Source organism: Camelus bactrianus, chromosome 11 (assembly GCF_048773025.1).
Source record: "Camelus bactrianus isolate YW-2024 breed Bactrian camel chromosome 11, ASM4877302v1, whole genome shotgun sequence".
NCBI classification, from domain to species: Eukaryota; Metazoa; Chordata; class Mammalia; order Artiodactyla; family Camelidae; genus Camelus; species Camelus bactrianus.
This window is the reverse complement of record NC_133549.1, coordinates 80,445,418-80,458,727: the sequence shown is the minus strand read 5'-3', so window position 1 is coordinate 80,458,727 and position 13,310 is coordinate 80,445,418. Positions and strand designations below refer to the sequence as shown.

Genomic DNA, 13,310 nt, shown 5'->3' with positions numbered 1-13,310 from the left:
GACTTGGCTTTTTAACAGGCTGGAAGGGAGTCAACTGAAAACATAACAAATGAAAGTAGGAGAGGGCCACACGGTTCCTCAAGCATCCTCAATATTTCAGACCCATTGCAGGTACACAAATGATAACACAAAGTGATGGAGTTCCTATTAACTTCAGCGACGGCGTATACACTGAGTACAACAAGAAATGATAGATGCTACCTACGCTCGTTCTGTGAGGGCTATTGTGAAGTTGTGTTGCCGGAGCCCTTTTTTCCTCCATTGTCAGCACAAATCCTTGTTTATTAAAGATTTAGCTTGAAGGAAATTTTAATTAATTACAGGTGCAGTAAATCCTGCCTGGGAAGCCGCCGTGCTGCTTCCCGTGAATGGCCTTCATGTGCCTGTGCTCCACGCCGCTCCCCCCGCTGCCTGACAGCGTGATTTATGGCTGTTGTTTTCCACCAGTCCACTGTTTGCCCTCTAGGAGGGACTGGTCTCCTGAGCCTCCGTAATAACGGCGGCGCTTTCACAGACATCTTTTAATGACAACAGCGCTGCATTCAGTAAGTCAGGCTAATTGCAGATGTACCCTATTAATTGCAAAAACTAGGAGAGGTTACATATTTTACAAGCTTTTAATTTGAAACCGCCCGAGATGATTTGTCTTAAGTGTTTGGATAGAGACGTCCATAATATTCAACAATTCACCATTATTGAAACTCCAGGCTAGGCGGTTATAGAATCCTGAGATGGAATCAGGTGAAAACAAATAGTCTTGGATGTGTTTTTACCCAGTGGCTGTTAAGTGGAGGTTATATTTTCAACGGGGACATTGGACGATTTTTACTTTTTTTTTATAAAAGCATCTTCTTGATTCTTCATCCTCATACATCTTTCTGAATATGGTAGAAATTCTGTATTTCTGGAGCTAACATTACAGAATTAACCTCAGTTCTTCAACATGCAACAGAAGGAAACATCGCTTCTGCGGTTGAGCCACTTGAGAGGCTCGGCATCTCGTTTGTTTACTGGTGGCAAAGGGATGTCCAGAGTCGGGCTCGGGGTGGTGTTCCTTGGAGGGTAGTGGAATGATTGTGGCGCATCTGTGCGTCCAGCAGTTAGGAGTCCCAGGGCCGTGAGCCAGTGGACCCACGTGGGCAGGATTTGGCCACGAGCCAGTGGACATTTTATGTGACTGGTAATTTCACTTCTGCTGTACTTCGGGCCCCAAACAGTTGTCATTGTTCTCCTGTCCCATTCCTCTCTGTGCACACGCGGTACCGTGCCTGGTGTAGAGCGGGCACGGAGCATTCCCCTGTCCTGGGTGGCTGTCGTCCCCCGTCCTACCTGCTTCTTGACTTCTTAGCAGCCTCTGCTCTCCTAGGAGGAGGTGGAAATGAGGATGGAATGGGGATTGCTGCCTGCCCGGAATCTCAGTGGGAGATAGACATGTGGAGGAGCTATGGAAGCTCCTGGCTTCTAAAAGGCCCAGGACCGGTGGGATGTGTTCAGGGTGGAGCAATGCGTCTTTGGACAGCCTGCTTTTCTTCACTGGACACTCGCTGCCGGGGCGGGGCTGGTGGCAATGGAGTAGCAGTGTCGCCCCAGAGAAGTGGGTGGAGGCGAGGCCTGGAAGAGCCCGTACGTGCGTTTGAAAGCCTGTGAGTCCTGAGGTGTTTACTGCTGCATTTGTCATAAGGTTAAGAAGTCAGGAAGTGGTTAAATCAGATGTGGCCTTCAAGGTAGGATTGTGCAGGCAATGAAAACTGTGAATAGGAAGATGGCAAAATAATAGTCATAATAACACAGCTCTCACCAGTCAAACCTTTAATCGTATCCGGTATTAGAGCTCTTAGCTCTGAAGTTTGAGTGTATTATGACGTGAGAAGACTTTCTCTTTTCCTCTTTCAAAATTTTCTTAGCCCTTGTTACACCCTTTCATGTTCTATTGAACTAAAAATATTCGAATCCTTGTTTATTAAGTTAATACCACTTCTAAGGATGTTGAATTTTAAATTTAATAAATTTAAAATTTGTATGATTATGATTACATGAATTGTGGTATTAGTTTTCCTAGCATTAAGCTATTCTTCTATTCCTGCGATGCCTTATTAGCTTAATATAGTGCTAGATTTTATTTATAAAGTAATGGACCTCTAGTCAGGGTGGGGCTGCGGGTACGTACACAAGTGTGTTGCGTCCGTCAGTTTTGAAAAGAGGGTTTTGCTAGCCTTAAAATAATGACTTGGAATGCATTCTGTCTTTTTCTGTGTTTCAGAACAGTTTAAATAACAGGGTTGATTCCTACTTCACTCTAAAACTCCTTGGGTCTGGCAGGCTTCTGGTGGGAAAGTATACCATCTTTTTCAAGTTCTTCAGTATTGGTCTGGTTGGTTTGTCTCATTTTTCTTGGGTCCATTTGGTAATTCATTTTTTTGAAACACCCGTCCTCTGTCAATGTTCAGGTTCTTTGGCGTTAGATTTGCACACAGCATGGGCTAAGATTTCAGTTCTCTGCATCCGCGGTCGACTCCTTTATCGTTTCTCACGCTGCCCATCCGAGTGTTCCTCGGGCTGACTTTTCAGAGGTTTGTCTGGTTTTTGGTCTTTTCAAAGAGTCACTTAGGTTTTTGCTTTATCAGCTCTACCAGGTTTGTTCCTTAAGCTTCACTAGTTTTTGTTTTTACCTTACCGTCTCAATGTGCTGTTTTCAGCCGACGGCATTGGCCGCGGGGTTTGATCTCAGACCCAGCGGAGAGGGAGGATTCTGTGTGGGCTAAGGCTCTGCTGAGAGCTGTTACAAGGAGCCCACTGCTGGCGACACTCAGATCTTTGGCTCCTTATTTTTAAATTTGCGATTATCCTTAGTCTGTCTTCCTGTCTTCTGACCGGCAAACTCAGAGGCCGTGGCCGCATCTGCTGCGGGTAGTGGATGAGCCGCTTTGCCAGCGCAGCTCCGAGGGCTGTGCTTCGGGCAGGCAGTGGCTCTTCTCTCTGGTGTGCTGTCTCCTTAAAATGCAAACTAGCCCTGCCTTTTCTGTTCAGTTCTTTTTGTCTGCTGTTTGTATTTCTAATCCTGCCCTTTTTTTTGTTTGCGTTTCCTTGGTACATCTTTGATAGTTCCCTTATTCTTAACATCCCGGCGCCAGTCTGGTTTGGGTCTCTTAAACACAAGGCTGGGTTTTGGCCATGCTCTCCCTGCTGACAACCCGCCGGTGTGATTGTTTCGTCTGAGACCAGCTATCTTATTTTCTGTTCATGATATTGTCTGTTTTTTATATTTCCCTAATTGTTTTTCTATTTCTTATTATTTTTTTCCCTGATAGTGGTTTGATAGCTCTATAATCTATTTCTTTTCTAGTATTTGTGCTGAAGTAGCAACTATTAATCAATAAATGGGGTTAAATTTTTTTTACAAATGTATTTCAACCAATTTTTCTCTCCTGATACAGAATTTAATAGTATTCATCACCTGTGCCCCGTTCTGCCCTTGGATAAGAGGAGAATTTTAATACACTCTTATTTTCCCCTCTTTTCACTCTAGGCTTTGTTAAATTAAACTGGAATTATAGTAATGCAAAAATATATCCCTTTTTATATTTTAGATCCTTTCTTAACAGCTTCATTAATATTTAAAACAGTGTTTTAATATTTACTTAATTACTGTTTTAACAGTCTGTTTTAAGAACTGGTCGATATGCTACATGTGATCTTCCCTTACAAGGGTTTTCTTTTGTAGTAGAGTAAGAGGCAGTGTTGCCTAATAGTTAATAGTAACCAGCTCTGGAGTTGGCCGCTTTTCTGCACTCAGATCCTGGCTCCATCACCTACCAGCTGTTTGACCTGATGTTATTATTTACTGCGTCTAAGCCACGGTTTTCTCATCTGTACATCGGGGTTAATAAGGACATCTGTCCTGTCGCAGCGAGTGGCAACAAGCGCTCCATTGGGGCTGAGCACCGCGGTCGGGAGCTCTGTGTCTGCGCTTGCGCAGAGAGCAGTGGCCTGGGCACCCTCCTTCTCCCGCCCACGGAAGGGGCTGCCTTCATTTGGCGACTGCACACTTGCCCTGGCTGGACTTCGGGAGCTGCGCCTAGCCCGTCTCTTGCTGGTTTGTCTTCTGTCCTTGCCTGTCTGAAGGTGGAATTCATTTACTTCTTTCTGTCAAGCATGACTGCTAGTTTGGATCAATGCAGGATTCCAGGGTCACCGCTTTCTCCCTAGAGTTATGGGAAGGTTTTTCCCTTTGCTCTCTGACATTTTTAGTGTTGGCAGAAAAGATAATCCAACGCAGGTAGAATCCTTTTCCTCTTAAGGGAATCATTTCTCTTCCTGTTTTGTTCTGACTGGAAGCTACAGCATTTTCTCTTATTTTATTTTTGGAATTCAGACATCTAGCAGGTGTATACCCAGGTGTATGGCTTTTTCTGTATTTCTGCCTGACAGTCTAGGCTGTTTTACTTTGTAGACTCCCAGTCTCTCCTCAGAATTTTTTTCTATCATTTTTTAAAAATCACTTTTTTAATATCCTTTCTACTCTTCCCTCCTGAAATTCACATTGTATGTTGTTAAAGCTACTGGATTTGTTGCATCTCCTTTCTTGCTTTTGTTTTGAAATAATAAATCATTTTCCATCTATGTTTGAAGTTTAACAAGGATTGACACAGAGGATGTTTTGGAAAAAATAAAAATTGGGCAAGTGTTCACATGTTATGCCTTTCACTGGTCCTCTTTTGAGCCCTCCTCCCCCGCAGTAGTGGATTTGATAGTCAGTGTTCATTACTTACAGATTAATGAAACATAAAATAAACTTCCAGTGCTGATCAGGTAGAATTATGTTGTATGTGTTATGTTTGTGTACATTTATGAAAGTGCTTTCGATTGCATCACGATCGCAAGGTTGATTTTAAGAGTCATGCTCATTTAACTTCTCATTTCCAACTGGCTTTACTATTTTGTCATCGTTTTAGGAGAAACTAATTCGAGACATCGCTCACTGTCATGGAATTTTGATCACTTCTTACTCCTACATTCGACTGATGCAAGATGATATTAGCAGGCACGACTGGCACTACGTGATCTTGGATGAAGGACACAAAATTCGCAATCCAAATGCTGCCATCACCCTTGCTTGCAAACAGGTGTGACCTCTTACAACAAGCGTGGTTTCCACGCGGGTAATATTTAATTGAGAATAAACTCTCTGCTTGGAGTAACACACTTATTGAATCTTTCCTTGTGCTTTTTGCAGAAGGAGTTTGAAATACACATTTTGCCTTAATGCAGAAAACGTTTTATTCTTGCTTTAATCATTTTTTCTAAAATTCAAATTGTTCACATTACTCACTGTCTCTTTTAGGGGTCCATTGTTAGAATGTAACCAAATCCAACTCTAGTCCAGGGTCTTCATCTTGAACAATAAGAAAAATCCTTCCCTGTATATATATTTTTATTTCTATGTAATCGGAGAATTAAAGTTGCATAAAATGTCTGTGTTTGGAGGAGACCAACAAGATATGGAGTTGTGTTCAATAATAAGATTGACTGGGAGAGCTTTGGGGTAGGGTCAGTGATCATCTGTTAAAAGGTGAATTTAACTAAGAGAAAAGTTCTTTCTTTCCCCGCACAGTTCCGCACCCCTCACCGCATCATCTTGTCGGGTTCACCGATGCAGAATAACCTCCGTGAGCTATGGTCGCTCTTTGACTTCATCTTCCCAGGGAAGCTGGGCACATTGCCCGTTTTCATGGAACAGTTCTCCGTCCCCATCACCATGGGCGGGTATTCCAATGCCTCCCCCGTGCAGGTAACGTATGCTGTAACACTTTTGGCATTTTGATATTCAAACCGTTGCTGCTAAATACTGTACTTTGTGGCCAAGTCATTCAGAATGTAAGGGAAATGGTATCTGATAAAAATCACAAAATTATTTTTGCTTGAAAGCTCATAATTTTCCATGTGGGTTTTAAAAAGATCATGTACAATATTCAAAAAGCAGTCAGGAATTACGAAACAAAAGTGGATTGGTTCTGGACAGCATGTAATAGTGCAAACTGGGGTAGTGCATCATATAAAGTAGCGTAAATGCTTTGAAAAGGGGAAGCCAGGGAAGACTTAACGAGACATTTGTCTTTTAATCTGATTCTGGGAAAACAGGTCGGGAAGAGCAGAGCATTCTAGGTTAGAGCAACAGTAAGAACGCGGCCACGTTATGTGGCTGTGGGCGTTGAAGAGACACGCTTGATTGGACCAGAGATGCTTGTGGGGGAGTCGCAGGAGAGCTGTGGATGCCGGCAGTGGGGGCCTTGACAGGGAGGCTGAAGGTCTTAGGCAGGGAAGAGCCACTGAAAGTGCCTAAGCAGGAGGCTGGGAGTGGGCAGTTCTCCAAGGGCTACTCAGGCTGCTGGTAGTTATGGGAGGGAGCTTGGCATCGAGGGGCCTGTGGGAGTTGTTGGGGGTGAAGGTGATGAGGGTCTGGACCTGGATGTGAGTAGTGGTCCCGAGAAAGAAGGTGGAGAGCAAAAGCCCAAAGTGGCATTTTTTCATGCGGAACAAACAAGATGTGGAAATTGAGAAGATAAAGGAAGTGGGATGTGGGGAGGTGGGCGAGCTTCTCGCAGCTGACCCCTGAGGTTTCAGGCCTGGGTTACTGGCGGAATGGGGTTGTCACAGATGGGAGTGTCAGGAGGAGAAGCTGGCTAGAGGGCAGTTTGTGGCATTTGGGGGCAGGTTCCAGCCTCCAGGAGAGGCAGGGTCTCTGCACAGCCCTCAGGTAGGGGGGCCTGCACCTGCCAGGTTAAGACTGAGCCAGAAATAAAGCCTGCCACCAAAAGAGACATTCACATATTTTGAAATATTTAACTGGAAAAATAATTTTAGGCCTTTAAAATGAGAGGACTGTCAAAAAACATTTTATACCTTTTCAATTTTGAGATTGAATGAGTTTTGATTTTTGATTAAATTTTATAAGAGCTCTCTTTCTTGACTGAATCCCTATTGCCTTTCATTTATCCTGTGGGGTTTTTTTTTAACTTTTTATTTTAGAGTAATTTCAGATTTAATGGAAAGTTGCAAGAATTGTAAGAAGAACTCCTGTGTACTCTTCGCTCACATTGACTAATTGTTAGCATTTTGCTAAATTTTACCACATTCGCTTTATCTTTCCTTCCTTCCCTCTCCCCTACCTGTCTCTTATTTACACAAATTTATACTTTTTTATTTTTCTGAATCATCTGAGAGCAAGTTGCAGACCCATTGCCCCTTTCCTCCAAGTCCTTCAGTGTGTATTTTCTCAGAATAGGGACATTGTCTTACATAACCATAGAATAAACATCAAAATCGGGGGAAATGTAACCTTGATGTAATTCTGTTATCCGCTCTGTGTGCCGTTCACGTTGGGCAAGTTGTTCCTGTCATTTCCATGTCTCTTTAGTCTCCTTTCGTCTGAAGCCATCCCTCTAATCTTCCTTTTGCCTTCATGACCTTGACACTTGTGAAGACTGCAGGCCAGTTATTTTGTAGAATGTGCCTTGCCTTGGGTTTGTCTTCCGTTCTTCGTGGTTCGATTCCGGCTACGTGTCTTTGACGTCTGTCCCAGAAGTGACGTCTTCCTCGGTGCTTTGTCTCTGGAGGCACACGCTGTCAGTTTAGCCCGGTGGTCTGATACTTTGGGTAAGGTGGTGTTTGCCAGATTTCTAAACTCTTTGAAGTTGCTTCTCCTTTATAATGAGTAAGTCATCGATGGGGAGATACTTTGAGACCATGTAAATATGGTCTGTTTCTTCCCCGAAGTCCCTGTTTCAGGAGTTTGTGCGCTTAATCTTTTTTCCTTTTTAGACTGTAAAGTCCTTGGGTCAGAGGTGTGGTTTTTATTTGCTCTTTTTTGTTGACATCTATAGTCACCAAAAATGACCGAGTCTCCAGAAGGTAGCCTGTCAGCAGATATTTATTGTGTCAGGCTGGGGCTGAAATGATGGGAGATGGCTGACAGTCAGAACCTGCCCTCAAACAGTATTCCCAGCCCAGGGAAGAGTGCGCGGAGGGGAGGTGGTAAGGAAACAGATGATCAGGGTGCAGGGTAGTGAGGACTGTGATGAGGGATGGTGCCAGTGTCAGAGCTTGTGGGAGGCCAGACAGGCTTCCTGGGCAAGGGAGGATCAGGACCTAAAAGGGGCAGGAACAGTAACTGCCAAAAACATGGGCCGCTTCTTGGATTTGTGTGTTAAGCTCGTGCAGGGGAGTTTAGATCTGAAAAGAACCCGAGCAGACATCTGGTTGAACCTTCTCGTTTCGTGCTCAAGGGCATTGAGACTCAGCATTCTGGCGACTTGCCTAAGGTCACTCAGCTCTGGAAGAGGCAGGACTGGGGAGTAGTTACCACTCTGCTTTGTCAGGAGCAGGAAGGAAGTGGGGGCGTGCTCAGCATAATGTCCACTTTCCGTGGCACTGGGGAGGTGGGAGTGATGGAGAAACACAGCTGGAGCCCCACCACCTGCTTTTACTCACAGAGACACCGACACAAGAGACAGTCAAGAGTTGACCACAGAGTCATCTCTATTGCCGGAAGCACAGGAGCCCCAGGAAAGCTGGGCTGGAGAATGTGGCCTGATGTCAAGACTAAAACAGGGTCTCTTGGTCTTCCCTGTTCTCACGTCCCCGCCCCAGTCTAGAGCTTCAGATCTTCTTCTGGGGAGAGCTAGGTGTGAAAAACAGACCCATCCCCAGCCTGAGCTCCGACCCTGGCGAGTTCACCGCAAATGGGCCAGGAGCAGGGGAGGGGGAAAGAACTCTCCAGAAGGGTGGGCAGGCAGGAGAGAGCGGGAGCGGACTGCCAGGCCACTGAGCAGCCCAGCCCTGGTTTTCCAGCGCCACCACAGCTCCCTCGTTCTTCTGGAGGAGAGAACTGGGGGTAGACGCCAGCATGCGAGCAGTGTTTCCTTAACACACGGTATGTATTTTTAGGAAGATTTTAAACAATGTACTTGCTCCCTTGGTAGGACTGCAGTGTCTTGTTTAATTCTGAAATTTAATCATCTCTGCATTGCAAACCATAAAATATACCTGATCATTGTAAAGGTAATTTTTATCAAGGTCTGAATGATACATTTACAGGGTTCTCGTTAATTACAAGTTGTTGATTAGTGGAGCTTCTTTGCTGTTTTCCTGCTGGTCTGAGTAAAACTGTTTTAATATTTATGCATACAAGGTTTACACACATGCATGCACGTATGTGTGTATTGACTTGAGTGATGAGGTGTTCTTAGGATCTTTTAAAATGTTTTATTTTTTTACCACGTTAATCTTATTGGCATGAATTTCTGTATGGTTGATCTCTTTTTCTTATTCACTTTGCAGCTAACTTGGCTCAAATTTAAGCATTGCTTGGAAATTTTCTTATTCCATTAAGTAGTAATTTACTAGGTTGTTAAGCCTGTTTAGATTTTTTTTTTAAAGTATCAATAATTTAGTGAATTCTTTGTTTGCCTTTAAGTGACTTGCAGAGGGAGTGGTTTCCTGCGCTGTGGGTCTTTGTTTTCCTGCGTACAGTTAATACCCATCTCGTGCGGCTTTGTACCATTACGGACCCATATGCTCCATCTTAGGCTGGAGTGACCTTTCGTTTCTGGGATCATAGGGCTTTCTTGAGCTCGCTCTCCGAGTCTCCAGTGGGCAGTAATCTCTACTTATTGTCTGGTGTTCCCATTGCGACGGCGTTTCCCCCGGGTTAGCGTTTGATCTCCAGTCTTGTGGAGTAGCAGTTCCTTTTAGCTTTGGAGAGTACAAGATTATAAGCTGAGATTTGTTTGAAAGCAGTTTTTTCCCTAAAGGGTGGTCGAGAACCGAACAACTCTGCTTTCGAGTTTAACTAAATAATAGTAATTAAATAGAGGTGGAACAGGGCACAGAATTACTGGTTGTTCTTTTGTACATTTTGGTTCATAAAAAGTTTTTATTTTCACTAATGATATTATTATAAAAGCTATCACCTCCTGGGAGTACCTAGAACTTAATGCTAATTTTTACCAACCATTTTCCAACCACGTCCAACAATTCTGTACAACCATTGGTCATTCTTTTAAAAAAAAAATTTAAAGCATCAGAATCAGTCGAGAGGTAGGAATAAATGTACTCCTCAAATGTGTAGTAATTGTTTCCCCATTTCTCTTATTAAAGGTTAAAACTGCTTATAAGTGTGCGTGTGTCCTACGCGATACCATAAATCCGTACCTGCTGAGGAGGATGAAGTCGGACGTCAAAATGAGCCTTTCATTGCCAGATAAAAATGAACAGGTCTGTAAATCCAAGGGCGACCAAGCAAGCCTGAGGCACAGGTGTGCCTGTCCATTCACTCTCCTGTTCACACGCAGGGTTGGTGAGGCCAAGGGTGTGGTTGCTGGCGCTGTGGGGCGGGCTGGTCTACATCTGTGTGTGCCTGCAAGTCCCCAGTTCATGCTACAGCTTGTATTAGGCACCAACCCCATACCTGGGAGATAGCAGCGAGCACGCACCCGTTTGTTGCCAGGGAGCTCACGTTCATTCTTGTGGGGACAGAGTCATACAGAAATATCAGATGGCAAGTGGTGATAAATGTGGATTAAAAACAAGCAGGGGGTTTAGGGCGGTGCCAAGGGCCAGGATTTGGGGAGGCAGGCTTTTCCGAAGGGGTGGTCAGAGAAGAGTGATAACCTGACCTTTGAGCAGATGCCTGAAGAAGGTGAAGGAGTGAGTCATGGGGGTTTGGCAGAAGAGCATTCCAGGTGGTTGGAATGTGGCAGGGTGCTGGTACACTCAGGGCCCAGCAGGGAGGCCAGTGTGGCTGGAGGGCAGGAGCCCCGAGGAGGGCAGTTAGAGGGAGAAGCCAGGTTGCTGGCCAGAGGCCAGATCACAGGGGCCTGCTGGTCATGGTGGGGACTCTGGGTTTTACTCTTGATGGGGGAGGCAGTCCATGGGGAGCTACCAAACAAAGCAGTGATGTCGCCTGACTCAGGTTTTAAAAGGATCATCCTTTTAAATTCCATCCTAGTGCCCTATCATCTTAGTAGATGACTACACCTTCTGTTCAGCATCTAAAAGAAAGTGCATCGTAGATTTTGTTGAAATGATAAAAGATCTTGGAGCTCTGTCATCAAGGCTGCTTTTGTCCCTGCCTCTTCCCTCTCCCCAGAACTCATCTCCACGTTCAGCCCTTGACCTTAGCGTCCCCTTACTGAGCTCCGTTTCCTGCCAGGTACTCAGGCCACAGTGCCCTGAGCTGTCTCACTTCCACATCAGCCAGTTGCTGTGGACCGGATTAGTTTTTCCAAGGCTCCTCATCCACCTACCAACATACCTTCCGTGTCCCTGTCCCCTCCAGGAATACTGATTTAGCTGATTTGTACCAATTTATTTTCATTGTGGAATCCCAGAATGTCTCCTTGGGTTCCACGAAGTAGCCAAGACAAATCTCTTTATGTTTTCTAAACACTTGCCACTTGGCTTTGTATTTACATGTTATGTCCCCCCCCCCCACAGCTGGGATTTCTATCCCCCAGCAAACACACAGAGAGATGCTAAGATCCCACAGGGCTCTGCATGGGAGTCCCTGCTACACGGGGACTCCCTGAGGTTGGGGCTCTGTCTTACCCATCTGAAAATGCCGTGTAACCTGGAGAAAGTGATATGCAGACGATAGACAAATGAACAGTTTGGTGAATTGATTCGTTTATTCAGTTAACTTTGTGATTGAAAGGAAGGATTTTTCTCTTGCCGTTGTATATAAAGGATTGAAATGTGAATGTAAGAAATTAAGACTATAAACACTCAGGTTCATAGTTTAGAAAGATTATCCAGGCAGTGTATGAAAGCATCGGAGGGGAGAAAAACTGGAGGCCAAGGGCTGAGTCGGCCAGTCCGATGGAGTCCTCAGGAGGGGAGAGGAGCTGGCCGGGCTGGCAGGAGGGGGCTGACAGGCCCAGGATGCCCAGGTTTCCGGATTAGATGCCGGATGGCTCTGCTGCACAGAGGCTTCATGAGGATGAGGATGCAGAGGAGACAGCTGGTGAGCTCAGGCTGGATGTACTGGACGTGCCCATGGAGCACCTGCTTACCCGAAAGGCAGTTACCTGTGGGCCCAGAGCCCTGGGGAGAGTTCTAGGCTGTCGCATAGCCGTGACCTTGGAGCCAGGAAGATGTTAAAGTCAGGCGTAGGGATGGCTGGCTGAAGGAGTCTGTGTAGAATGAGAAGAGACACGCAGCCCAGGGGAACTGCACACTGGGGAGAGGAGAGAAGAGGAGGAGCTGGCTGGGAAGACAGGAGACCGAGGCAGGGCAGCAGGAGGTGGGTTAGGGGAGGTGGAATCGTGAGGCCATGGGAGCGCGTGTGTCTGGCGGCTAGGAGGGCGTTGGTGAAGCCGTCCATGGCAGGTTCACTGGTGTCCGAGGAAGCGCCCTCCAGGCTTGTGCCGGATCAGGAATGGCTGGGAGGGGAGGAAGTGGAGGTGGTGATCATACACATTCTTTCAGGGAGTTTTCCCCTCAGCCTCCCGGAGTGTAAGGCGTGGAGCACTGCCCTGAGGGATGTGGGTGGGTTTCAGATCTGGTACAAAGATGGGAGGGCTGTCCTGGATCCCATGCAGGGACCTCTGCGCCTGAGATGAAGGCAAAACCACAAGGTGAAGCAGATGAGGAAGTAGCTACCTTTTAGGGAGTGACGATTGGGGAACTGTGACTGATGGCTTCAGGTTCTGTTTCTCTTGTTTTGTATCTGTTTGATGATGTTAAGTGGAAGCTGAGGCACATGTGGGTGGTGGGTGGGTGGCTTGGGGAGAGAGGAGCTCGTCATAGCCATCGGGATGTGAGGACGGGCTGAGTAGGGGTCCTGCCTAGGACTCCCCTAGTGACCAGGGGCTGGCAGTGGAGCACGCTGCCCAGGTGGGATGGGCTCCGGTAGTGCCCAGCACTTACAGAAAGGAGGAGGGAAGGCAGGCAGTTGAGTTGTTCTTCGTTTGGAAGTTTACAGGGCAGATCAGTGGGTGGCAGAGGGGTAGCTGAAGGAAAATCCCATGGATTTATGACTAGCCAAGGCGCAGTCAGGCCGTGAGGTGGTGGCAGTGGTCTTGGAACAAAGAGGTGGGCTGAGAGGCTGAAGTCAGGGAGGGTGATGGCATGGGGTGGTGGGCACAGTTGGGCTCGCAGGATTGGGGTTGTTGTCAGAGCCGAGTCTGGTAAACTTGTGTTTGGCTTAGAACTCCAGGAAAGAGGGCAAGCCAGGCAAGGGTAAGGTCCCTGGTCAGGTGTGCTGAAGTCAAGTTGAGGTGAGGGGCTTGGGAGCTGAGGTGGTCTGGGCACTT

The 13,310-nt window shown here is 46.1% G+C and overlaps 1 protein-coding gene across 2 annotated transcripts in view; it reads left to right on the top strand.

Moving 5' to 3' along the window:
- ERCC6 (ERCC excision repair 6, chromatin remodeling factor) overlaps positions 1–13,310 on the top strand; it is a 70,202-nt gene that overhangs the window by 43,185 nt on the left and 13,707 nt on the right. For both annotated transcript variants that reach the window (XM_074374377.1, XM_074374376.1), the window contains 3 exons: positions 4,953–5,123; positions 5,612–5,788; positions 10,156–10,272. In XM_074374377.1, coding sequence (XP_074230478.1) covers positions 4,953–5,123; positions 5,612–5,788; positions 10,156–10,272 — 465 coding nt within the window. The remainder of the gene's footprint in view (positions 1–4,952; positions 5,124–5,611; positions 5,789–10,155; positions 10,273–13,310) is intronic.